Source organism: Pituophis catenifer, unplaced genomic scaffold (assembly GCF_029215685.1).
Source record: "Pituophis catenifer annectens isolate HBS135680 unplaced genomic scaffold, rPitCat1.0.hap2 SCAF_1, whole genome shotgun sequence".
NCBI lineage: Eukaryota > Metazoa > Chordata > Lepidosauria > Squamata > Colubridae > Pituophis > Pituophis catenifer.
In genome coordinates, this window is record NW_027256881.1 from 141098743 (window position 1) to 141125564 (window position 26822).

The 26822-nt window shown below is 36.1% G+C and overlaps 1 protein-coding gene across 15 annotated transcripts in view; it reads right to left on the minus strand.

Moving 5' to 3' along the window:
* PUM2 (pumilio RNA binding family member 2) overlaps nt 1-26822 on the minus strand; it is an 81993-nt gene that overhangs the window by 28229 nt on the left and 26942 nt on the right. For 7 of the 15 annotated variants that reach the window (XM_070933000.1, XM_070933011.1, XM_070933010.1 and 4 more), the window contains exons 3-10: nt 25595-25700; nt 25247-25434; nt 23777-23949; nt 17075-17348; nt 16366-16459; nt 15532-15654; nt 8342-8484; nt 5759-5897 (exon numbers count right to left, since the gene is read on the minus strand). In XM_070933000.1, coding sequence (XP_070789101.1) covers nt 5759-5897; nt 8342-8484; nt 15532-15654; nt 16366-16459; nt 17075-17348; nt 23777-23949; nt 25247-25434; nt 25595-25700 — 1240 coding nt within the window. The remainder of the gene's footprint in view (nt 1-5758; nt 5898-8341; nt 8485-15531; nt 15655-16365; nt 16460-17074; nt 17349-23776; nt 23950-25246; nt 25435-25594; nt 25701-26822) is intronic. The other 8 variants (XM_070932999.1, XM_070933013.1, XM_070933012.1 and 5 more) reach the window with 4 other exon arrangements.

A 26822-nucleotide genomic window follows, 5' to 3' on the forward strand; every position in this document is an offset into this window, starting at 1 on the left:
TTTTTTCTAATGAGTCCCTGGTAACAACATATGCCAAGTAAAGGGACTTTCTTGTTGAAAATGGGCAAGCTTTTAACTGTCTTTAAGTTGAGCCCAAATAGTTTAAAAGTTAAAATCCTAACCTTAAATTGGATTGGAAAATGCATTGGAACAAATGCAGCTGGAGCAATATCAGTATCACTTAAATGATCAGGTTTCAACCATTATTTGTGCAGCCCTTTTCTGCAACAGGTGAAATATCTGAATCATCACTGAAGGCAGCCTCAGGGAGAGCATATTAAAATTGTCCATTTCAGAAGTCACCAAAATATGCACAATCAGCCCTTTTCAGGCAGGACTGCACCTGGGGTAACTATTCTCTCTGGGTAAAAAAGCAATTCCCATAAGTTTCCCTAAAGTAATGTCAAGTTATATAGCACTACACTGATCGTTTAGTTCTTCATTCAGGGCAAATAAAAGCAATCTATAGCCACAGTAATTCCTTTATCCAGATTGGTCATTTTATTTGAACACGGCACCTCAAAAGTTTCTAGAGTCCCCAAAGTCAAAACATAAAAATTCAAGATATGTATCTAATCCACATTTTATTGTCTTGCCATTCCAAAATCATGAATTTTTATTTCAGCAGATTAATGTACATAATAAAGAACGTAAGGATAATGTTGATTCCTTAGGGCCGTGATGGCAAGCCATGCCACTTGGCACGTGCATCGCCCATTCCTCTTCTGGGTATCTGGTGCACATGCACACATGACGATCAGCTGGCCTTTGCGTGTGCGTACCGGCCAGCTGATTGGCATGTGTGTATGCGTGGCAGTAACCAGAAGACTTGCTGGTGGCGCATATGTGCGTGCCGGAAACTGCAAGTTCATTTTCCAGCGTGTGCATGCCCCCTGGGCAGCTTCTCTTCCTGGTTGTGGCCCAAACAAGCGCACAAAGTGTTCTCTTTTCGGCACTCAGTGCCGAAAAGGTTGACCATCACTGCCTTAGGGCATTTCTTAGGCAATGAATATGGTACAGAGGAGTAACATGCAGGCAATACATTCTAAGACAATGTTTCCAAAGACTTTGGGCATTCTGTGCTCCTCCTGTTCAGTAAAATATTATAATAAAGAACATAATTTACAAATCCAATTTTTTCCAAGCTGTCAAAATTTCCAGGTTATACCACCTACTTATGTTCTGATAATTTACCAAAGTAATGATAACTTGTGATTTTCTGAATACTGTTGTGCTATAGGTCCTAACTCCTCCAGCTGGCATGGCCAATACATAGTAACTATAATATAGTAATATAGCATAGTAATTATAGTTAGTAATTTCTGCATGATTATAGATATATAATTGTGGTGTACCAGGAAGTCTTAAGTTATTTCTGTCTCCAAACCAGTAAATCTAAATTAGAATGTACCTAAGTAGTCAACATAACAGAAAGTTCTGCAGATAAGGCAGAGGTGTTCTAAGATTTGATGCTATTGCTTTGCTTGGCCTCTCCTAAAGCCCGTTCCCACCCAAAAGGGATCTACAAAATTATGTTGGCGAAGTGGTTACTTCACGCTGTTATCACCATTGCTAGAGTAAGCTCTAAGGCAGACTTACAATTTCCTGGCACTCATTTTCAGCGAGAACCCTTGATACTTTTATTGCTCTGAGCCTTTCAAAATATTATGTGAATACTAATATGAATATTCCTTAATTCCAAATAAAGAGCAGGAAATCTTAGCAAGGCTACATTTTCTAGAAAATTCCCAAGGCATTACAAACCTATATGATCCATCATTCCTCTGGTCTCATGAGATAAAATGCTACAACTAAGTTATAGCGGCAATTCTCTCTTAATTCTAGCAAAATGCTCCTCATGATACTGTACCTATCCCTATTAACAAGAATACTAACATCTATCAAAAAAACTAAAGCAAGTAGAAACTTCAGCAACATGATCCAGCATCCCATCCTTGAAGAGCAGTGGTTAATCATGTTCTGAGTGACAACATTCTACAGACGTAATCCTAGAAAGAACTGTTATCTGATATCTGGCATACATTTTTCTTTAGCATGAAATAAGCAAATACATATAGCAGGCAAAAAGGTAACAAAACAAATAATACAGAGTTAAGTCATCACTACTTATGTATTGTCAGGAGAATGTGCTTCTGAAAAATGGAATTACTGTATTTCGTATTACAGATGCATATACAAAGCTAAACTGTGCTGTTCTGTTCTACTACCTTCGCTAATATTTTCACGTGCTAGCAAATGATCAGGTTTTCACTGCTTTCTGCTCACTGCTCCTCTGTAAAGAATGTAGAATAATCTGTTAGAGGATATTAAAAGTAAAATAACAATTTACTTAAAACTGAATGTGCATCATAAGCAGTACTAAATATGTAAGAAATAAGTAGGTTAGCATCATAAGGTGTTCTAATTAGTATGGTGACACTGGTCCTAACATTATGCATCTGTCCATTCCTGAAGTTTGATCTGGAGATAAAGAAGAAAATTAGCTAGCCCCCCCACCCCCCACCCCAAAAAAAAATAAGCAAGAATTCGAAGGAATAATGTCAAATTTTTCTTATTTGGTTCTCCTACTAGCTGAAACATCTGTAGTAATCAGAATATTACTAACACAAAGTTGATTTATATCAGTCTTGTTATGTAGAAATTTCCACTGGCAGAATGAAAGCTAAACTACGCCAAGTAAGAAGAGTACTTGACAAGAGGGTAGCAGAGCAGAATAGCTACTCATTCAAAAAAGTGTATTTGAATATACTTCTCTTTGACTGCCATTCATGGCTGTGATATAATTTCACAACATAATTGTTAACTATATGGAATATACAGGTAGTCCTTGACTTAAGACCACAACTGAGCCCCACATTTCCATTCCTAAGCAAGACAATTGTTAAGTTCTGCTCCATTTTACAACCTTTTTGCCACAATAGTTAAGTGACACACTGCAGCTGTTAAGTTTATAACATACAGTTGTTAAGTGAAAATCTGGCTTCCCCATTGTTTTTGTTTGCCAGGTTACAAAAACTGATCAACATGACCCTGGAATACTGCAGCCATCATAAAAACATGCCATTGGTCAAGCATCCGAAATCTGATCAGTGACCATAGGGATGCTGCAATGGTCGTAAATGTGAAAAACGATCACAAGTCACTTTTTTTCAATGCCACTGAAACTTTGAACAGTCACTAAATGAATGGCTATAAGTTGAGGACTATTTGTACTCCATATTGATTTTGAGTTCTAAAAAGAAGGGATTACTTAATTATTCTACAAGTATGAGCATGCTAGTGGTGTAGCACCGATCATTTTTTATTTCTATTCTGTTTACTAAAAGGTTCTCAAGTCAGGTAAAATACACTTGAAATATCCAAAATTGAGATCTACAGTGTTTTCCGGGAGTCTTTTCATAACATTGAATTTAATCTTTCCTTGATTTACCTAAGCCACTTCAATTACCGCTGGACAAACTTAATCAATGTTAAATTGGTTAACATCATCATTGACTTAATCATTATTGCACTTCTTTGGCCTTGTATTTTAGCAATTGTGTGATTCTTTTTTTCTTTTAAATTTTTTCTTTTTTAAAAACAAATTTACCTGTTTAAATCTCCAAAAATATCTAACTGCAATTTACTGGACAAAATCTCTGGTATCTTTATTTTACTAGAATAATTTTAAAAGAGGAGAGGGTGAGATGAAAATATGATAGGACTTTGTTCCAAGTATACATGGGTAGATATCCATTATCATAACGTAGAACTATATGTGTTTACTTAGCAAAAAATGCTATTATGTCCCCTTAGACTCTCTTTAATGCTTAAAATTATAAATGGTCTGGCTTTGTCAACTAAAATTGAATTCAATGTGAGTGAAACTACATGGCACTGATACATAATGAAGCTATATGCAGTAATACAATATGAGGAATACTTGTATCTCTGAATGCTAAGGGCTCCTATACCTTCTATTCGTTAGTTTAACAGTTAAATGCAGTTAAGAAAACATTCTAAATAACCTTAAGAAAGCAATATTATGCAATGCCCAAGATCAAATTTCTCACTAGCAAATTTATGCCAGAACAGCAGTATATGTAAATACCGACTGAAATTTGTCTATGTTTGTGGGGCAAAAATCCTTCTTCTTCTTCTTTTTTTTTTTTGCATGTAAGAACTCTGTAACAAATTAGATTACTATATCTAGAGAAAAGGGGACCCGGTGCTTGCAAGAAAATGCAAGGAAGATAGGTAGGTAGGTAGGCAGGCAGGCAGGCAGGCAGACAGATAGATAGATAGATGATGGATGGACACAACAGACTTAATTAGATCAGAGAAGGGTACTAGTGTGTGATGAGAACATGATAATCCAGTTAATGGTAGAGATAGAACCAATTAAAAATTCAAACTATCTCCACCAAGCGGTACTACAAAAATGGTTCTCATCAAGCATGTTATTTGTATTCTTATGTTTATCTACTGCAAAAGAGTGCATGGATAACCCATACCTATCCATGATCAAAACACCCTGGATTTTTTATTTGCTCCAAGGGGGTGAAGGGGAGAGAGAAGGAACTGACAGGCTCTCAGACTCCTTTACAGCAACTGAAAGAAATCTGAAATGGTTGACTGAATGATCAACTGAATCTGAAATCCCGGTGGAACAGGAGTGATTCAACTGGCCAAGGGAACACCTGACTTGGTCAGCAATACTGCACAAAAAGTACCACAAAGTTTCACCTTCTATTCTGAATATCATCCAATGATCTATTTGCTAGGAAGATGAAATATTCCAAATGAAAAGTGCCCGAAGTTACCTTTTTGCACTCATAGGCAAAGCAACCATAGCTGTGGATTATCAGCAAGTTTAAACTGTTTTACAAAATCTTACTACTACGCAATAAAGAAACTCCATAATAGCCAGTTACAGCTTTGTGGTTTGCATAAAAGCAGAGAAACACAGCTGCATTATCAGCAGTGCAAAGCTTAAATGCTATACATGCAAATTCAGTTTCTAATTTAGAAATGCATATATTACAAATCTAATTTAGTGTTAACCAAAGGAAAGCTCTACATGCATGTTTTAATATCAACATATAATATATATAAATATAATTAATATGGATTAAGGCAGAATACTTTTTTTTTAAAAAAATGTAACATTTCTGAAATGTTGATGTTGATTTCTGAAATTATGTATTATATATTATAACAAATACTAATACTAAATACATTTTAAGATAAACACATTAAAATAGTGCTGGATACAATGCACATAGGAAGTGTCTTTCATTTATGGTTCATTTTCTATTTCAGATGGTTCCTGATATGGATATTTTGAAAAGTATCCAACGCTGCAGCAGAAAACAAACTACAGAAATAAATCAAGGCCCATTTTTACATGAACACTATTATCATTCCCTAGTTTTCCAACCCTATTAAGTGGGAGATCAGAACTAGGGAATTTTAATTTGGGGGGGAGATAGTATAGATACGACACCCTAGGTTAGAGGGCTGGAACCAGGCTACTACATTAAATATCATTCCCAAATCTTTTGCTTTTCTCCCAATGCATTCTTCTGTGCTGATCCTGACAGCTATAAACATCGCCAAAATCACATTTCAGAGTTTTATTCACGCGAAATAACAGTTTTAAAGAAATTAAAGCTAAATAGGCCATTGCAATAACATCAAGATTACAGGATGTTTAGACCGAGTTTGTTTTTAGTTTTCTTGACTCATCGTTATATACCTGGCATGCCAGTGGCAAGACCCTGACCAAAAGCCAAAGCTGGATTTGCTGCCGCAGCTGCTGCAAGTGACTCTGCCTGCTGTCCTTGCTGACTCTGGTTGGGAGTAAGAGGGCGCTGATTACCTCCAGTACGAAGAACCTACAAAAGACCAATGGCTTTCATTGTATTTTTTAACGTGTATAAACAAAAGAAATGTATAGTAGGAGCAAATTATTTTGATAGAAAATATATAGCATAAGAAGTACAGGTTCAAGACATGAAGTTTTGTAGAATCCAATACTGCTAAATATAATTCAAGAAATGGCAAGGAATTAAATTCCACACGTTGCAGTAGGTAAGAATGGCAAACAGATCAGAATTCCATCTTTATAGCCATCACCAGCCTTTATATTGTGTTTCTTAACATTCTTAAAATTGCAGTTATCAGAAAATTTAGATTACTAGGTTTAATGAAATATTTACTCTCTTGGATCATTGCAGATGTAATGCTTCTTGGCTCAAAATCATATAAAAAGAATTGTTAACAGATAATATTTATCTCTTTCTTAGCACACCTTGTTTAGTGCAAGTTACCTCAGTAATTTTAACCATGGTCAATGGTTTGCCAATCACAGTCAGTACAGATCAGACTGAACTCCTGAGGACTTAATTAGTATTTTTACTCTAAAAATATTTCACGTTATAGATAATAAGCATCTTTCACCCGTTATTCAGATGAAACTGAGCATACAATATGGTAAATCACAAAAAGGGCATTAGGGGTAAAAAGATTAATAAACTAATCTGACACGTGACCTCAACAACAATTCTTAAAAAAGGAACATTTTCATATACATTTATTCATGATTTAATGTTCTGTCTTCTTCATCAAAGTTATTTTTTTAAAAAATTTACTAGAGAATTCTTTTCAATTGACAGGTGTTTTAACAAATGTTTAGCACATTTGTCTAAAGTTATATATACAATTATTATTATTAATTATCCTGATGAGAAATAAAGAAATTTCTCAGTTCTGATGTGTAATAGGAAACAGGATGAAACAAGAAGTGTCGCTCATAAAATACTGTCCTAAGGCCTAGTGCAGCCAAAGTCTGATGCAGTCATTTTGCTTCAAAATCAGTATCACATACACATTTCCTGTGTTTTTCCAATTAATCATGAAGTAAGTGAATAGGTTAATAGTAGTGATCATTAATAAAAATTTAAAGATTAGTTTTAAAGCCACACTCTAACTACCCTTCAATTAACTTATTACCAAACTGATATAACATTAAATCAAAGTTAGCTGTGAAAAAAGGAGTAAAAGGAGAAATGAATCTTATTATGATTAGGAGCCAGGAAATATTATATCTGTATGAGCCTAAGATTTACCACCTAATAACAGGCACAAATTTAAATTACAAGAGAACATTAACATGAATTAAAATAATTAAAAACAGGCCATTTCTTTTAATAATGCAGAAAAATATGTTGTTCAAACACATTTGTATAATACAATTCCCTCTGAAATACTCCTGAGACATCAGCAATATGTGATCAATACCTTGGATAATTATTCTCAAAGAAATTCAATTTTTAATGCCAAGAGGCATTTTCTGATTCCAGCTTTAAACAGCAAAAGCCACTTCTATTTATTTAAGATAGGAATCCACTTTTTGCCAATTCCTTCACCCTCTACAAATCCTGCACTCTTCCTTGCCATGCAATAAAAATTGGTGGCCATCATATCAGGTAGACCATGGGTGTCAAACTTGCAGGGTCACCTTGCGTGTCATGTGATGTATCGTGATGTTTTTCCCCTTTGCAGAGCTGGGGTGGGCGTGGGCTGTGCACGACACATCTGGCCTGTGGGCTGTCAGTTTGACACCCCTGAGCTAGACAAGCCGCCCTTCTAAAAACATGATCTCTACTTGTGGAATCAGCTTGGTGTATTTGGTATGGTAGTTGGCAGGGAACTATGGAAATGAGAAATAGTGTGATCCACAAATATTTTGTAGGGCATGCTAATGGGATCAGATGTCTCTGTGATCCTTTCAGATATAAATTAGAGTAGGGACCAGGTGAGAGAAATCACTAGCTTTCCAACTTATTTCCAAGGTAAAACTTAGAGCAAGACATCCTTCAGGCTGGTTGATTTCTGCCTTTCTGCCATTTTCGGAATTTGATCTTTGTTGCTATGGGGTGTTACACACACACACACACACAGAAAACGTGATGCCTATGTGAATTCATCTAGTGAACAGGAAAAAAAAGCTTAAGTATCTCTGGTTCAAAAATCAAGTTTAGTCAACATCATGGTTTATAGAAACTAAAAATTGCAGACCAACCTGAAAATGAAAAACACTTGAATCAGAGGTTTTGGATTGCTACATCTAAGAAATATATCAAACCATATAGGAGTATTTCCCCAACACACACACACACACACACACACACACACACACACACACACACACAGAGAGAGAGAGAGAGAGAGAGAGAGAGAGAGAGAGAGAGAGAGAGAGAGAGAGAATATATAGCTTGCTAGATGGCAAAATATAAAAGCGAAGAAATATTTTGGCATGTCTATCTGTCTGGTTTACCTGCTGCTGTCCTTGTTGTGCCTGTGATGCAGCCTGCTGATTGGCAGTGCTGTTTGCTGCGGCAGCTGCTTGCTGTTGAAACAAATTGGCTGGATACACGCCCCAAGGAACTCCATAATACTGAGGCGGAACAACTGCTGGCCCTGACAAAGAAAAGATTTTTATCAAAATATTTATATTTTTACTTTCTAATGCTTTGGGAACAAAAGTAACTTGGTCATACCTAATATTATCATAAATAAGCAAACATCACTACATATGTGATATCAAAATTCCCCCAAGAAAAACTTTAAGCCCCCTGTCAACCAAAAGATGGCTATCGTTTGTCCCTAACAGTTGAAAGCAATATGTAGGAGGTTAGTATACAGTCAATAAAAGAGTACATCTGAAACACAAGCCAGTCAAATTTACAATTTGACAATTTGATTTTAGTGAGACAATTATGTTTTTTTTTCTTTCTCCCATTAAAAGCAATGTTTCATGTGTAATCTGATACATAATATAAAAAGAACAGTTCAAGTGAAGCTTTCCGATAATTTTATAAAGTTCTTGCTCATTTTCCACCCAGGCATCATCTGAAGCACATTAGGTCGGAACACTTTCTAAGCAATCTTATAAAAACTTTAGTGTAGAAAATATACAGTGGAAAATAAAAAATCCATTTAATATTAATAATTATTTTTGTTTTATACTGCAATGTTTCCCGAAGGAGACAAAGTGGCATACAAAAAAGTAACATTATTAAACCATTAATCCAAGACAATAAAAATGCCACAAATTAAAGCAGTTTTCAAAAGCAACCAGAGTAGTCTTGATCCTAAACAGTTATCTTACAAATACTTGATTGAATAGGCTTATTTTTAGTTGTTTAAAACAAAATAACCCTGGGGGAAAGCCATATACAGTACTTAGAAGAAATTTCATAATTGGACTTTCATTAGAGAAAGCTTTACTTTTGTCCACTGCACTGTGAGAGCTGAAGTTACCAGTGGGACTATGAATAAATCCTCCCATATTTTTTTAATGCACAGACCAGATAGTTACTGGGAAAGAAATTTGGATCCTAAGCTGTTTTATAACAGTAACAATTCTCAATTCCTTAATTTGCCTCTCCTTTTTAAAAACACTATTTCACTGTATTGTTATAAAATACAAGTAGTAGCTATAGCACATGTAGTCTTCCACTTATGACCGGTCATTTACTGACTGTTTGGAGTTACAAAGGCTTTGGAAGGGGTACAATATGGCCTGTAAAGCCCTTCTGGCAGTTGTAAAATGTTGTGCTATCTCCCCGCAGTCACAACCATATTTCAAGCAGTTGGCAACTGGCTCACATTTACAACTGGTTTCAACATCCCATGGTCGTGTGACCCCAATGTGTGATCCAAAAAATGCCCAATTGGGAGAATAGATTCGAACCTAAGACATGATTTGCTTAATGACCACCATAAAACCAATTATCAAAACAAGTCTGCTCATGTGGGAGCCTCAACTTACAACCATCACGATTTACAACCAAAATTCTGGTCCCAATTGTGGAGATAATTAACTCTCTAATGTTTAAATAACTTAAGTTTTTAAATAAACATGCCCATGTAACCCTTCTTTTTTGAGAGCTGCACTGATTTTGCTTGCCTCCAGGTACGATTCAAGTTGCTACAAACTTTTCTACAGCAATGCTACCCTCTAGGACAGGGGTGTCAAACTCGATTTCATTGAAGGTTGCATCAGGATTGTGTTTGACCTTGGAGGGTCGGGTGTGTGTGTGGGGCTGGGGGTGGGTGTTGCCATGGTGGGCATCTCTGCGTTGGCAGCAGCCACTCTGGGAGTGTGTTTCCTACTCTATGGTTCCAGCTACATGCGGCTGCCCCAGCTCCTGGAAGATTCAGCAGCAGGCGGCTGGCCCGACCGGCCTCTTCTCCGCTTCCAGCAGCTTCCAGCCAGGGTTTGGAAGCCGCAGAGGAAGCCATCCTCAGTGCTGGGATGGCGGTGGCGTGGACTCCCCATGCAGGGCTGAGGCTCCCTTCACCCTTCGCCGCCTCTTTGCCCTGGCTCCCGGAAGACTCGGCAGCAGGTGGCTGTTCCAACCAGCCTCTTCTCCACTACCAGCCAGGTGCTCACTGGCTTCGCCCACATCAATATGGTGAGGCATGGGAGGCACGCGAGTGGGAGGGGGACAGGTGCTCGCATGGCTTGGCACCTTCGGGCTGCTCGCGTTCCACACATACACACATACCTGTGGGAGGGGAGAGCCTTGATGGCGGCGTGCGGAGGGAGCCTCTCTCTGCCAGACTCTTGGATGTGATTGCACAGGCCGCACGGTGGGCACCAGGTGGCAAGAAGTGCCGGGCAGCTGTTCTCTTGCGAGCGGGCTCCTGAAGAGCCAGGCGCAGGGTTGTAAGGACGTGGGCACGGCCTCGGGCAAACAGCTGACAAGCAGCAGCCATGAGCACCCCCAAAATAATAAGACCCCCCCCCGATAATAAGGCCTAGCCCTTATTTCGGGGTTCAAAAAAAATGACCATGTCTTATTTTCGGGGAAACACAGTATTGTATTTTTATTATTCAACTAATAATAAAAATACAATAGCATAAATAACATGATAATACAAGATCTAATAGCAGAGGTAAATTTCAGGATAGTAAATAGAAATGGCTGTCAATTATAGATCGTTGACTGTAGATTAAATGGACCTACAGTATGTAAAATCTGGCATTAAGCTGTAGTATTAACATACTACAGTTGCTTGTTTTCTATCCAGATCAGGCACCTACTTGAGGCCACATAATTGTAATCCAGTCCAATCCAGTCCTCCAGCAGCACTCTGCCAGGCAAAAACGGGCCGCAGAGGCCCCGCGCAGCCCGTTCTTCTCCTCCCCGGCCTCCAGCAGCACTCTGCCAGCCAAAAACATTTTGGCCAGCAGAGGCACCACGGGCCGGTTCTTTGATATTTCCAGTCTGGCCCCACGTGCGAGATTTAAGCACCCCATGAGCCACATCGGCCCGCAGGCCTTGAATTTGACACCCCTGCTCTAGGAGAAATGAAGGTAGATTACAAGTTTTTTACAACAATATTACCTAATAGACTGAAGAAATGTGTACCAGATATCACACATTGGCTAAACTGATTTTATCCCAAAGAGAAATACAAACCGCAACAGTAGGGTTATAATCAATATAACAAAACCTAAGAACAAGAAAAGGAAGAAAGATGCACTGATTTGGGAGTATGCAGAAAAAGCCTTTGACAATTCCTGCTAGTAATATTGAATAAAATAAATCCTGGAGAAAAAGTTCAAGCAGGTTAATAGTATACACTAACAGAAAAAATGACCATTATGGCTAATGGAAAGCTTTTTTCAGATTTCTAAATAAATAAAGGAAGAAAACTAGGATGTCCATTTTATTATTTAACATTGCTTTAGAAATAATGGCAGAAAAAGCCTGAGAAACAAATAACAGGTCTCAGAATTTGTGGAACGACATTATCCAGATATGGTATTATTACGTAACCACAACAGTTAAATGAAAACAATCATTAAAATAGTTAATGAAAACAATCATTCCCTTCGCTTTACAGACCTGGGAAGAATTGTAAATGTAAGGACTCATCATAAAGTTACTTTTTCATCACCTTCCTAACTGGGAAAGGTCTCTAAATGAGGACTATTTGTATGTTAAATTATGGCAAGAGATTAAAAGAGACCATGAAAGGTAGAAAACTTCCTTAAAGCAGTTAGGAAAAGTTACAATGATGTAACTCTTCCTATGAAATGTACTATCAAGATAAACTATCTATTCCTAATGGGTTCAATCAGCATTTCAAAGAGAACTCTACAAAAATGGTAAGAAACTGTCAGTAAGTTTATGTTCGGTGGGGAAAAACCCAGTATCAAACAAACAAAAAAATTCTACATGATTCTACAGAGATGATCCTGCTCTTCCAAAGTCTAAACAGCAACATAAAGCAAGCTGTCTGTAGTGGACAACAGAGTAGATAAAATCCTTTGATTGTAGAACAGCAATTTTGAAAGGAACCAGTTTAGCCAATAATTTTGTACATAATTATGATGCGGACATACTAAAAAAAGGTAAAGGAGTCCCTGTGAATTTTATTCTTCTAGTCGTTGCCAACTACAAAGGATGATAAAGATTTAAAAGGACATATTATTAGACAAAGTTGGACAACAGCATGAAATTCAATGAAGGGAATAATAAGCTCCTCTCTAGTGGTTTTCTGAAATGCTTTTCATGTTGGAGACAACTGTAGAAAGAAAAATATAATTACATATGCAAAAATGGTTTACTCATACTCTAAAAAGACAGCAAGAATACTTAATGAAGGCTGGAAGGTATCTTGGTTGATGTACTTACAAATTGCTGGAAAGTAAAATCAAATTTCAAGAAGGAAGGAAGGAGATTAAGAAAAAAGACAGAATTTTGAAACACTCATACAAAAACAGCACCATCTGTTAGGGAGTCTATATAAATTTTTGCTTAGATATTTTACACCAAGAGAGAGAAAACAAAAGCTGTATGATAAAACGATGCAACATTTTAAAGAGACAGTTACAACTCCGCAATGGGAAGAAATACCAACTAAATCTATAAAATTCACACCAAGTTAAAATTTAAAAGAAAATTGGTACAAGATATTCTACAGTTGGTATACAACTCTATCAATAATATCCAAGATAGACAAGTCATACAGTAATAAATATTGGAAAGTCACAAAACCATGTAGTAGATATATAAAAACCCACAAAAATATTAGAAAGCTGTATATAGCACAACACAGAAAATTTTAGAATTTTAAGCGGAAATGAAATTGTTTTTATTAGTTAAAATGTCAGCAAAAATCAACAAGGATTTATTATTTCATTAGAATTGAATGGAAGATATGTTTACAGTAGTGAGAATGAATTGTGTTTAACACTGGAAGAAAGATACAATTCTATCTGATTGGGAACTTAGACGTGAAGTATTCAGCAATGGCAAAACTAACAATATATATAGATATAGATATATGCAAAGAACTGTAATCAAATTTAAGCAAGAATGGTTCCCAAACAAACATCACGGCACAAGGTAAAAATAATCACTTACCATCAGGCATCTAGGGGGCTTAAATGTCTACAAAGATGTAAATCAGTAGATATACCAAAAAGGGAAAGTTAGAAACTCAATAGTTCTTTTTCCTCCCTCTCCCTCCCCATTTGTTTATTTGGTATTTTAATAATTCTTGCTAAATCTGTATTCCCCCCCCCCACTTATTTACATAATATACACTTTATATTACTTTAATGCGATCTGTAGGAATCTCTTTTTTAATGTTATTTCAGTTCTGGAGGAAAAGATCAAATAATTTCATGCTTGCAGTATCAATGTCCTAAATTGTAATGAATACTGATAAGAGTATTTATCTTCTTTTTTTACTTCTAATGTTCTTAATTTATCTAAGCAATGTCAATATATTTTAATTAATACTGTACAAGCATCATTGCCTTGAAATAATATAACGGATCCAGATTTCCAGAATATAAGATTTTTCTATGGGTACAGTATGAATGCCCTCTATAATCTTGTCTCTTTGTCTGACTGTATTCTATTTCTACAATCTACCTACTTCCTTATTTAGAATTAAGGAAGGAATTATAAATTACTGACACTGACACCAATTTTTCCCTCTGTTAATTAGGCAGGCAGCTGGCTTTTCTCCGAGTGGCAAATCTTTGATTTTCCACCCTCCTCAAGGACAGACCAGACCACACCACCTAATGTATCTTCCCAAACGTTCAGTACTCTTTTCTGAATTGTGCCCAAAACTCTTCAGCTATCTTTTCCAGATCTCTCAATAAATTAATAAACAGTGCCAAATCTAACTGAGCTATATATCAGCCCATATTATACCATATTAGTACCATAAATCTTTAATACCATAAATCTTCAACAACCAGGGCTGTCTAGGTTCATTTTAGTTGCCAGCCACTTTGTACCTTTCTTTCAAATTTTATCCCAATTCCAGTCAATATTTTAGAGTTATTTTGATAATATAAGAATCTACCACTAAGGCCAATCCAATAGCCCTTCTCCTCTGATGAGAAAGCTTCTTTATAGAAACTTTGCCAGTTTCTCCTTATCAGCAAAATTGTTACAAAGCATTTGTTTGGGTTACTGTGTAGATAGTAAAAACTGCCAGGAGTCGTCTAAGGCTGAAATCATAAACCAAATGAGGCTGTAGAGGCCTATGTCAATTTCACTGGGCTATAATAATCCAAATAAGGTTGCAGACTAAATATTTATTAAGAATAAAATTAGATGAGACCAAATAATTTGCATCAATTGACAACAATAGTAGAACAAGAAACGGCGGCACTTGTGAATAATTGGACGGTAGGTGCTAGTAGAATCTGTCTTTTTCAGACTTAAATAATATATGTCTCCTTCTAGATCTAGAGGAACTCTATGATAGCCTGGTTTGTGGTTGTGATTATAGGTTCACCTGGAATTGGTATTTAGAAAATATGCCTGCAAATCATATAAATGAATAAAACTGAGGATAAATCATATTCAGTTTTGTGATTTGAATAAGTCTTCCAGTCAGTAGCTTCCTAAAGAACAAACTCCCCTAGAAAGCCATACAGAAATCATTTAAGCCCAATAAAAAGTAATTTAACTATGTACATATTAAGGTAGCAAGTTAGATGATGCTATCTATTTGATTTTGGATTTTAATCTAAGAATGACTTAATCTCTGTTCTCAAATGTCAGGTTTGATTGATTTTATCTGATGGTGTCAATTTATAATTAAAATATTGAAAATAGTGATATGCTCCTCATTTCTGCCCTGTCCCAATCTTGTGACATCATTCAAAAGAAAGACAATAAGTTCCTAACATTTGGTTTATTTTTTCTGCAGCCGAGTGTTGAATGAAGAGGAACATGGGACTTGGCAGACTAAGAAAAATATGAGTAGAAAAGTCAAATTAAAATCTTGGTTTGAATTCATTCCAGAGACATGGATACAACAGAAAAAGAACAGGATTGAATGCTATGATGTCCATAGTAAATTTGATATTTGAAAATCTATGGGAACAATCTGACTAACCTGGATGATTTATACTTTTTTTATGGCAAAGGTTTTAAAAATATGCAATATTAGAGTTGTCTGAAAACAGCATTGCCTTACCTGCTAAGGTAGCTGCAGCAGCCAAGCCTGCTGCTGTATATGGGTCAGCACCTGGGGGAGCAGCACTGATAATATAGGGATTTGGCACAAAAGCAGCTGGAGCCAAGCCTGCCGAAAATACACCTGTTACAGTAACAAAAGGTTCAATTTCACCAAAAACAGACACCGCACATAATGTTGTACCACACAAGTTTTTAAATGCTAAAGTTTGATGTGATTTCAGAGAATATTGGTAGAAAATTGAAAAGGCTTTAATTGTAACTGACAATTTCATTTTCTCTGCCGATATTAAAAATTCAGTATGTAAAATATATAAGTAATATGCAATAGGGCATTTTGTAAGCTTATTTCACACTAGAACATACATTCCAATAAAATATTTTTATTTTGCTATTACTATGACTCTACTTCACACTTTCACAATCTTCATTGTAAAGCACTGCAGTCCCAAGGCTGATATACAATGTAGTGCAGGTAGAAAGCAGTTCACACAGTGCCTGCCCTGCATCTGCTAAAGATCAAGTGGACGAATCTGGCACTTCTCGTTAAGGTTCCCAAGTTTAAATAATTCCTTCCCTCCAACTGCAGCAGCTAAAGACACAGCCAACCATGATTGGTTAAGGTCTACCAATCCTATGGATAGTCTTTTGAGGAGGAAATAAGAGCCCTTTTGCAGTTAGGAAAAAAATTGATTGTACATATTTCTGTTTATTACCACTGGCAAAAAACCCCGAAATGTTTCTACCAAATCTATGTATATATTTTAAAAAATCACAGTTCCCTATACCAGCTGAAATCCAGGAACTTTTTATTACAAACTTTAAAATATCTCACCTATATGTGGTTGCTGAGCTGCTGCCAGTGCATACTGTTGCTGTTGTGCTGCTGTTAATTGCTGAACAGTAAGAGGATTAGTCCTCTGAAATATCTAAGACAAAAATGACAACAAGCAAAAGGGATTTGATTTTTGAAAGACGACAATATTACAATATTAACAAACACACTTTCTACTCCTATTTAACTTATAAGACTGGCCCATTGTTATAGCATGGAGTGTTACACACAGGACTGTTCAACACTGTGAATTTCAAATTTAAATAGAAATAATTCTTCAAGAATATTATGGAAGAATTCCACATTATAATAAACTACTACCAGAAATGCCACGTCTGCTTTTTCTTTCTCTTTAATATATTGTACAATCTAGCTGGTGGTAGAAGTTAAATTATCTTGAATAAGATACAAGACACCATGCATAATATTGAGCTATGAATTATGATTCATAAATGACAATGGCTGACCTTATTCAAAGCTAAGGCATTATGACTGAGATTATATGAATCCAGACATTGTCTTCCCTTGATATGGAATCGACATGGCGTGAACAAGTTTTTTTTACTACAGAATTAAAAAAAAAAAGGACAACAGCAACAATAAAAAAGATGTAAGAACTTTAGAAAGCTCCCATTTTTAGTTGAAACCTGTGAGTTATATAATGCTGTAATTCCAACCATTAATATGGTTATAAAAAAAAAATACTAACCTGTTGTTGTGAATTGTAATCAAAGAGTCCCACAGTAGCTCCTGAAGAATCCATTTGTACCTGATTTCCAGGATAATCAAACTGCAGAGAATCAAGACCCACTTGTTCCATAGCATCCAAATTCTGAGATTCGGAGTTTGAAAATTCTTCCACCAGTGGCTTGTGAGTTGAAGGATTAGAAAGCGAAGACAAGCCTTCAGCAGTGTTAGGGTTTGGACCCAAACGCTCAGTTACTTCAGTTGGGGATGCTTGTCGGCTTCCAGGAGTACGACTGCTTAGAAAAAAAATGAAAAACAAAAATGAGCTTTTATTAAAAAAAACCTGGCTAAAAAGATGTTGAAAAAGTTTGAAGTAAAGATGTCACAATAATATTTTGCTCCTTGATTTATAAGAAAATGACACACAATTGTTCTATTATGATAGTTAATGTTGAAATTATTTGAAAATTAAATCCATCTATAATTTTACATTAATTGGTACCGTAATTCAAATAATGATGTACAAAATAATTGTTATTTTATGTTATGTTAATTACTTTCAGGAGCAGTGGAATGTTAACAGCGAATAGGAAAATTAGCATGTTTGAATGATTAATGCCCAAAAATTTATATATTAAAATATACATTCTCAACTTTTTGTTAAAAAATATGATAATCTTATAAAAATGCATTTTCCTTTTTTCTCAATTTCCTAAAATTTTTGTTTTATTTTTATCTATGATAAATATAGCTACAGTTAATCTTTGTGATCAAAAATTATAGATATTGCTTTCTAGGGTAAACAGTTGGTAAAATTATCCTGTGTTTGCTGCTGCTATTGTTGTTTTTCTTGAACAAGCCAAGTCATGAAACACCATGTATGTGCTCAGTACTTCCTGGTAAAGTAACATAAATGCTTAATAAATATGCTATAGTAGAAAGCTCAGACTTTAAAAGAGTAGATCTACAATTTGAGGGTGGTGATGGTGGCAGGAGAGCATGCTTGGAGGGATATGGGAAGCTCAGGTTTCAAATCTAAATTCATGTCTTCAAAGCCAACTTAATTGTGAATCTTAAAAGGGCAGCATTAAGGAAATCATATTCTGAGTCAATTACAGAGCAGGCCTATAGGAGCTATAACTATGTTTCTTTTACACTGAAAAAGATACTTAACTCAATACTATTTCTACTAAAACATTTCAGGCAAAATCATATTTTGAAGATAAAATGAAGAAACTAGTTTGAATTTTAAAAAACACTTTTAAAATTTTGGCATAATATAGATCAAACAATATACAGCAGTCAGAAACGATATACATTCTGTATTGTGAAACATTTAAGAGCTATCAGACCACAAACAGTCAATTTGTGAAGTATTGTCTCTGGCCACTTATAGGATGAAGAAGCAACCATGTTCCTCTTACAAGAGAAAGAGCTTTTATGATTAAAATATGAACATAGAGTAAGCTAGAACCATGGATTCCAACCTCCATTCACTGAAAGAATCCAAATGAAAGTGTACCACAAATTTGGCTTTCTAGGTCCTACCCACTGTTTTTCCAGAAATTCCTAAAAAAAAGGTGATTTTTAAAAACCTTAGGGGTTCCAATGAAGAGACTGTAATATGGTTGCACTGTAAGTGAGATTTTGTGCATACTCCTGTGCTTATATTTTGTTTGGGTTATTTAAGATTTATTTTTAATTGATTTATTGTACAATGCCAAGTCATGATAGTGAGATGGGTTGCTATATAAATTTAATAAACAAACAAACAAACAAGCAAACAAAATATCCAATGAAAAATATCCAAGGAAGAGTAGTCTTCTAGTAGATAATAGTCTACTATCTCCCAGGGAAATAGGTATCACGTCAAACTGCATTTAGACAGATATTTTTTTCCTCACATTCAGACACAACCTGCCTTCCTGTAACAATCTATTAACTGTTTCTTGTACCCAGGACAGGGAAGAACAGTCTTGAATTACTTCTATGTGATTTGTTTTGGGGTATAGGTAGTCCTTAATAATAATGATAATTACGACTGGAATTTCTATCACTAAGTGATGGAGTCATAAAGCACATTATGTAACCCCATCATTTAGTGATGGCACTCCTGGCAGTATGTTCCTGTCATAACTGAGGATAACCAATCATTAACTCAGGACCTCTTCCTGACTTCCTGCCAGCTTTTAAGCAACAGTCATAAGTACCACTTGTTCAGCATTGTTAGTAAGAGTCTCTGAATGATGGTCATTAACCAAGGACTTTTGAAGAATTTCTTCAAAAAGGATTATTTGAAGTGTTACTGTCATATCTGTAGTCTTTTCTCAAACACAGGTAATTTTTTCAATCTCTCCTCACACAATCTAGCTTCTAGTCCCTTGATTAGCTTCATTCTTCTTACTAGAACTTGTTCGAATTTTTCTGACTCCTTATAACTCCCAGAACTGGATGTACTTCTCAAGATAGGATCTGACCAAAGCAGAACAGAGTGAAATAATTTATTTCCTTAATTAGGAAATGGTATTTCTGTTGCTGCAGCCTACAACTATATTTGGCTTTTGTGGAGTTGCATCACATGGCTAGCTCTTATTTAATTTGGAATCAACTACAAAACATTATTCCACTTACAAACTTTCAAGTTATGAACTTTTATCAATTCAGAAAAAACTGTCCACAACTCCAACAGAAAAGGTTCCAGAAATTGGGAGGAGGTTAGTTTACAGCATGCCACATATATATTTGTTTGGACTTGCAAACAAAACAGATTTATGAACAGCCTCTCAGAATGCAACCCGTTGGTAAAAAGAGCATTGCCTATATCCCAATCCTTTTCATAACTATTGCCAACCACACTATTTACTATTAATACCAAGCCATCTACAGTTGTACACCTGATTTTTGTTTAAACTTTATCCTTGATTCTGTTAAACTCAGTCTACCCTTTTCAGCCCATTTCTCCAAACTATCAAGATTTCGAATGTAATTTATGTCTTCTGACCAGCCTTAATCAGCGGGTCACTGAGTATTTTGTTAATTGTTTTGTTGAAGATATATAGCACTCCCACAATCTATTATGGAAGTTACCCTATGGGAAAAAAATGAAGAAAATTTATTTATTTAAGAAAAACCCGATTAGCAATTATCACAATGCTTTGAAAGAGGCTACAGACCAACCTCTTTATTTCCTACCCAGCTACTGATGTTAGACTCACTGGGCTTTAGCACAAGGGATCTTCCTTTCCTCCCTTTTATCTTCCTCAACTCATCTGGAACTTCATCTGTTCACCAGGATAACAGACCAATCAACTAGTTCCTTCAGTACCCTACGATGCAATTCATCTAGCCCAAAAGATTAAAACCCATTCAAAGTAAAGAGCTTTCCCCTGATCACGTTTCCATCAATCACAAGCTTCAATCCTACTCTATTATTGTGGCTTCACAATTTCTTTGTGGTTGGAAGAATGAAACAAATTATGTAGCTTCAGTGGTTCTGCTTGTTGCCTGTAAATAATTTTCCTTCTTTATTGATCAGCTGGTGTATTGATTCTTTTCATTTTGAACTTATCTAACAAGATTGTTTTTGTTCTTCTTAGCATCTCCACCAACCTCTGCTCATTCTGAGTTTGGGTTTTTTTATACTAGGCTAAACAATTCCAGGTTTGTTGATTTGGCTTTATGGGTAGGAATCAATTTTTTTTAACAGACAGTGCAATTGCTTCTCTTCTTAACAAAGAATGGTTTCCTCTTCAAATGCCACAATGCAGTCAAAGGAGTCAGACCACCATGTCATTTCTATATCTTTAAATCATATTTACGCTTCTGTCCAAAGAGAAGCAAGTTCATCTTATTTCATATGTTCTGAACATTAAAGTACAAACAATGAAGTTGATGAAAGCAAGCCTATTTTTTAAACTAACTTAAAAGTTCATTTCAAGAACACTTCTGTACAGTACACAAGACTTTAATGAAGAGTCTTACTTTAGGAGTGTACATATACTGATTCAATTTAAAACTCTTCTAATCAACCTTATCATGTGTGGCTCAGACACATTTTCCACTCCTTATGACATATAACGTATCTTATCTGAATGTAAACACTTTGGACCACAGGCCCCGTCTCAGAAATTAAGTCTTTCTTATTAACCTAACTTGTATTTATTGATTTGCAATATTTTTCTTTTCCTTTCTATTCTTCTTCCATGGCGTGAAAGCATTTAATATGAGAACACAATTCAAGCCCCCAGAGTTTGTTTTGTGATTTTCAGTATCTATGATGAAACATTCCAATTGTCCTTTGCATTACCATCTGCAGTATTAATTCCCATATATATCAGCAGGAAGTAATTATTAGACTTGTTCTATCTCATCCCCGATTCTTGCTCACAAATAGCACAATTCACAAGCAAAGGGTTCTATGTGATATGCTTGTTTCAAAGCCTCATAGTGATGACTTACCAATTACCATAATTCATTTTTTTTACTTCTTCTGAATCTTCTCTTCCCTTTTGGGGTGTTTCTCTTTTGATACACTTACATTGTCCCTGCCCTTCTTGGCTCCAGTCTCCCATTTCTCATATATAGTCTTTCTCTTGCTTTCCTCCAAAGCTCAGAGCTGTTCATCTGCATGAGCCTCAAAGCTGCTTTGGCATTTCAGCAATGCAGCATATATACTATTACTCTTGCTTCTAGATGTTACTCTCATTCACCGTGTTTATCATATGATGGACAACTTTCAGGGTCTGTTTCCACTGTAGAGTTTCCTTTCTTTAAACTGACAATTCCTTGTCTTTTCTCATCAACTGGAGTTTAGCTACTTGCTGCACCAATTTTTTGTCATTTTCTTCAGGCACTGCTATAAGTAGATATTTTTGGGAAATTTACCCCAATGTTTTCAGGAAAGAAAAAAAAAAAGACAGTCTGGTCCAGTGGTTAAGGCACCAGGTTAGAAACTAAGAAGCAGTGAGTTCTCGTCCTACCTTAGGCATGAAAGTCAGCTGGGTGACTTTGGGCCAGTCATTCTCTCAAAGCCCAACCCACCTCACAGGGTTGTTGTTGTTGGGAAAATAGGAGGAATGAACATTGGGTATTTTTGCCATCTTATTTATAACAGCAATAATAGTGGGATAAAATAAAAGAAATTAAACTCATCAGAAGCACTGGAGATCAGAGTTATAAACAGACGCTTGATTTAAACTTCACTTCTTAAACTACCACCAGTAGAAAATATTTTATTTCTCATTTTTTCCCCTTCAGGCTTCTGGATTAGCCAAGTACAAACTTTGAAAGGAAAATGTATAGGGCTTTCACTTAAACTCCCAGCTAAATTCTGTAGCACTCATTTTCCACTTATCTTATTGGAATCAAGTTACCTTATATTCCTTGTACTCTCTGGTTATTCAGCAGGAAGTAGTCATCCAATCATAAACACTCATTTCAACTTTGAGCTACAAATATTCTCCTTTATCAGTCACTCAATCATATACAATGGACAATAAGCAATTCTCAGGACATACCCCTTCTGATCAGCAGTTTATTCAGATGACCTTTACAGCCCTTACAGTTCTGAACACAATCATTCAAAACATACATTTGGGGGGGGGGAGGTCATTTTTCTCTCTTTGAACTTCCCAGGAACATTTGTTAACTCTCCCTGTTTACATACCCATGCACCAATGAAATACAATATACACATTCCCTGTGATTTTTTATAGTCATTAGTTGGCCTCTTTTCATACTAAGCGGCTAATATCTCTGTCAGAATTTAACAAAGTGGACACTGTTCGGCAGACTGTTTTCCATGATGATATACAACTAAGCTAACCAGGACATTTGTTATTCAGGTAGTCCTTGGTTAAACGGCACTTATTCAGTAACTGTTCCAAATTATAACATTGATCAAAGGGTACATGACTGATTATGTTCTGATCATGTGACCGCAAGGGTCAGATCACAATATGGGCACTTGGCAAGAGTCTCACCCTTACAACAGCTGCAGAATCCCAGTGTCACTTGAAGCCAGAAGGAAGTTGCAATTAGGTCCTCACTTAATGACCTGTAGTAAGATTGCTATTGCTAAGCAATGAGGTCACTTGATATTAAACTTTATGACCACATTGCTTAGCAATAGAAATTCTAGTCCCAATTGCTGTTGCTAAGTAAAGACTCTGTATGATATAAAGGAAATACGAGCAGGGAATTCAATATCCTATTTGGATACATACATATAGGTAGATCTGAACAAGTCTTGATCAATGCAGAAAACCATGGCTCATCCATGAATGTAGTCAGGGGAAAATATTTTGAAAAGAAAAAGTACAAATTATCATATCCTTTAATGTAGTCTCAAAAATTGAGAATAGGCTCTCTACTTGAAGATGGATTTTGAAGATTGAGCTACATTTTAAAAGAATGGAAACCTCTTGGAGAGGTGTACTTTTTTTTTTTAGCAGAACAGACAACTTACAGCCTCCCAGAAGTTGCTGCCGAACTCTAATTTCCATTAATTAAGTTTAGTGATAGCAACAGGACACCCATCTGTATTACAGCCTGCACAGATCCCATAATTAAAACATAAAACTTAACATGTATAAAGATGGCAACCATTATGCAAAATATCATAAAACCTAAATGAAACTTTGAACCTGAACCCGTATATCCATAACTTTTATTTATTGAAAACAAATATATCTTCCTCCCCACCCCCCAAAAATCTAATCCTTACTTAAAATCTTTGCTATCAGCATCCATTCCATTTGGCAAGCCTCTGCCATTTATTTTGGTAACATCGTCATCATCAACTTGTTTAAGATCTCTGTTCTTGTCCTCCTCAAATGGAGAAACCTTGCCTTTCTGGTCTGCTTTCTCAGGTCCATCTGTTTCAGCTTCTCTAGTGCCCTAAGTAAAAAAACATGTTTGGTCTGAATCTAGCAGAAAATAAAATGTAGCACCCACAAGGTATCATTATCAAATCTAACTAATGTTGTAAACTACCTTGATTGTCAGGTATCATTCTTAAATAAAGTGTGTTGTATATACATAAAATAAAGCTAGCTTTCAGGATAAAACTGAAAAATCAACATTAGCTGAAGGTAAATTTCCTATGAAGTGAGCGTGGCTTTTCCAGTTGTGAGAGGTTTTGATGATCCAGAGGAATCTAACCCTGCACTTAAGACAGTGAAGAGAGGCAGTTTTTGGTACTCCCTTCTTCCTTGTAACACTGTCTAGAGTGAAATACTATAAAACATATGAAATTAAAATGGTATAAGTCAGGGGTGAAATGTAAAATTTATTACTACCGGTTCTGTGGGCGTGGCTTGGTGGGGGGGGGGGGGTAATGTGACTGGGTGGGTGTGGCCAACTTTTTTTTTTCACTTTTCAAAGCATTTTTTCTAATGCTTTGAAAAGCCTCCGACAATCAGGCAACTTAGCTGGGATCGTTAGAGAGGCTTTTTAAAAAATGCTTTGAAAAGCCTCTGACGATCCTAGCTGAGCCGCACAATCATCAGAGGCTTTTTTTTTTTTTTTACTTTTAAAAGTATTTTTTTGTTGGAAGAGGTTGTAGAAAAAATGCTTTTAAAAGTTAAAAAAAAAAGCCTTCAATGATCGTACGGCTCAGCTGAGCATGGTGGTGGGGGGGGGGAGGGATTTTTGCTACCGGTTCTCCGAACCATCCGCCTCCATCGCTACCAGATCGGGCGATTTCACCCCTGGTATAAGCTCAAAGAAGCGGTTATAGATAGATAATCCAGGTAAAATTATTTTCATCAAATCATGAAGAGTTGGAAGTCACTGAATGACTGAATAACATATAACCAAAATGCCATTTTATGCTTGGTGTGTCCTTTTGCAAGACATCTTGCTCTTTCTCATAAATACAGCTATTTAAAAGGATTTATTATGAACAGAAAGCCTTTGAAAAATCTTTGGAGGGCATATGCAAGATTTATATACAACACTTCATGTTACAGTTATGATTTTGAAGCCATTTTCCCAACAGTAGCATGAAACAGTTGAGTATAGACACATAAGATCTAGCTTAGCATAAAGCACTGCTTTCTGGAGACCACAACAAAAACTTAAATAATAAAGATACTTGCTGCTAAATTACAAGGCAGCATGAGGGAAATCTAGCAGTTAGTAATATTGTAGACTAGCCTACAATAACTTTTATTGATACAAACAAGTTACTTACAAAAGCTCCTTTCCTAAACCGGGAGTCCAATTTATCAGCTGGAGAAGAACTTAGCACATATTCGACCATGCTCACACCAAGGCCCCCACTCTCTGATCGAGGAGATAAGACAGCGTTTACTTCACTTGTTCCATGAAAAACATGTCCAGGCTTTCTTTGAACCATAATAGGCTGTGACATGGAGTGGTCTATTTTAAATTTAAAAAAGAGATATTAAAACTCAATATCAATATGCAAATTAATACAGCATAAATCAATGCAGATTTTTCCATCACTGAACCTAGGAACAGTCTTTTTCCCACACTAAATTGTATAGTTTACATAATGACTTAAATAAGTATCACTTACGAGGTGTTGCCCAAGCAGTTTCTCTCCACTCATCACCAAGAAATATCCCTTTTTGTCCATCCTTTGCTGGATCATCTGGTTCCCAAAATTTTTTGGCAGGTAGCAGCTGTTATAAAAGAAACATCTCAAATTTAATGATTATTTATTAACAAACTAATGTCCAGATGTATATTCATAAATTATATTTCTAGAGAAAGGAATTTGGAATTTCTGCATTTATCCCTTTTGATATAAATGTATTTATTAAACAATAATGCATTTAATAAACCAATAATGTACTTTATTACATGCTATACTTTTGTACTTGAGAAGCATGATGATAGGCAGGTATGGTAATGTTGGTGCAGTGGCTAGATTGACTGTTAGATATAAAATGGTTACCTCAGTTATGAATTTTGCTTTCACTTTAAATGGTTTTATAGTTCTTATTGCTTTTATCTATCTTTAATTTTTTATCCTGCCTTTATTACTTTATAAGACAATGGTGGACAAACCTAATACTCCTTCCTCCTATTTTCCCTACAATCGCCCTGTGATGTAGGTTGGGATGAGCGTGTGTGACTGACCTAAAGTCACTCTTTTTTTTGGATTGGTTTGCTATCTTTTTATTTATGAGCTGCCCAGTGTCTTGTATGGAGATTAACATCTATATAAGATTTATAAATAAACATGAACTTGAAATACAGTAGATGCTAAATGTTCTCCAACCAAATGATGGAGTTACAGTTTCAAGGATAATATACACTTCAACCAAAAAGAGGGCTGTGAAAATATTTACAGACCCCTCGCATCCTGGACATTAATTGTTTCAACTCCTACCCTCAAAACGATGCTATAGAGCACTGCACACCAAGACAACAAGATACAAGAACAGTTTTTTCCCGAACGCCATCACTCTGCTAAACAAATAATTCCCTCAACACTGTCAAACTATTCACTAAGTCTGCATTACTGTTACTATTGGTCTTCTCACCGTTCCTATCATCCATCTCCTCCCACTATGACTGCATGACTATAACTTTGTTGCTTGTATCCTTACGATTTATATTGATATTCTTACCCTATGACCATGATGGCGAACCTATGGCACACGTGCCACAGGTGGCACGTGGAGCCATATCGGTGGGATTTCTGGAAGTTGGAAAACGGGCCGTTTTCGGCCTCCAAAGGGCCTCTGGCGGGTGGGGAAGGCCATTTCCATCCTCCCCAGGCTCCTAGAGAGGCTCTG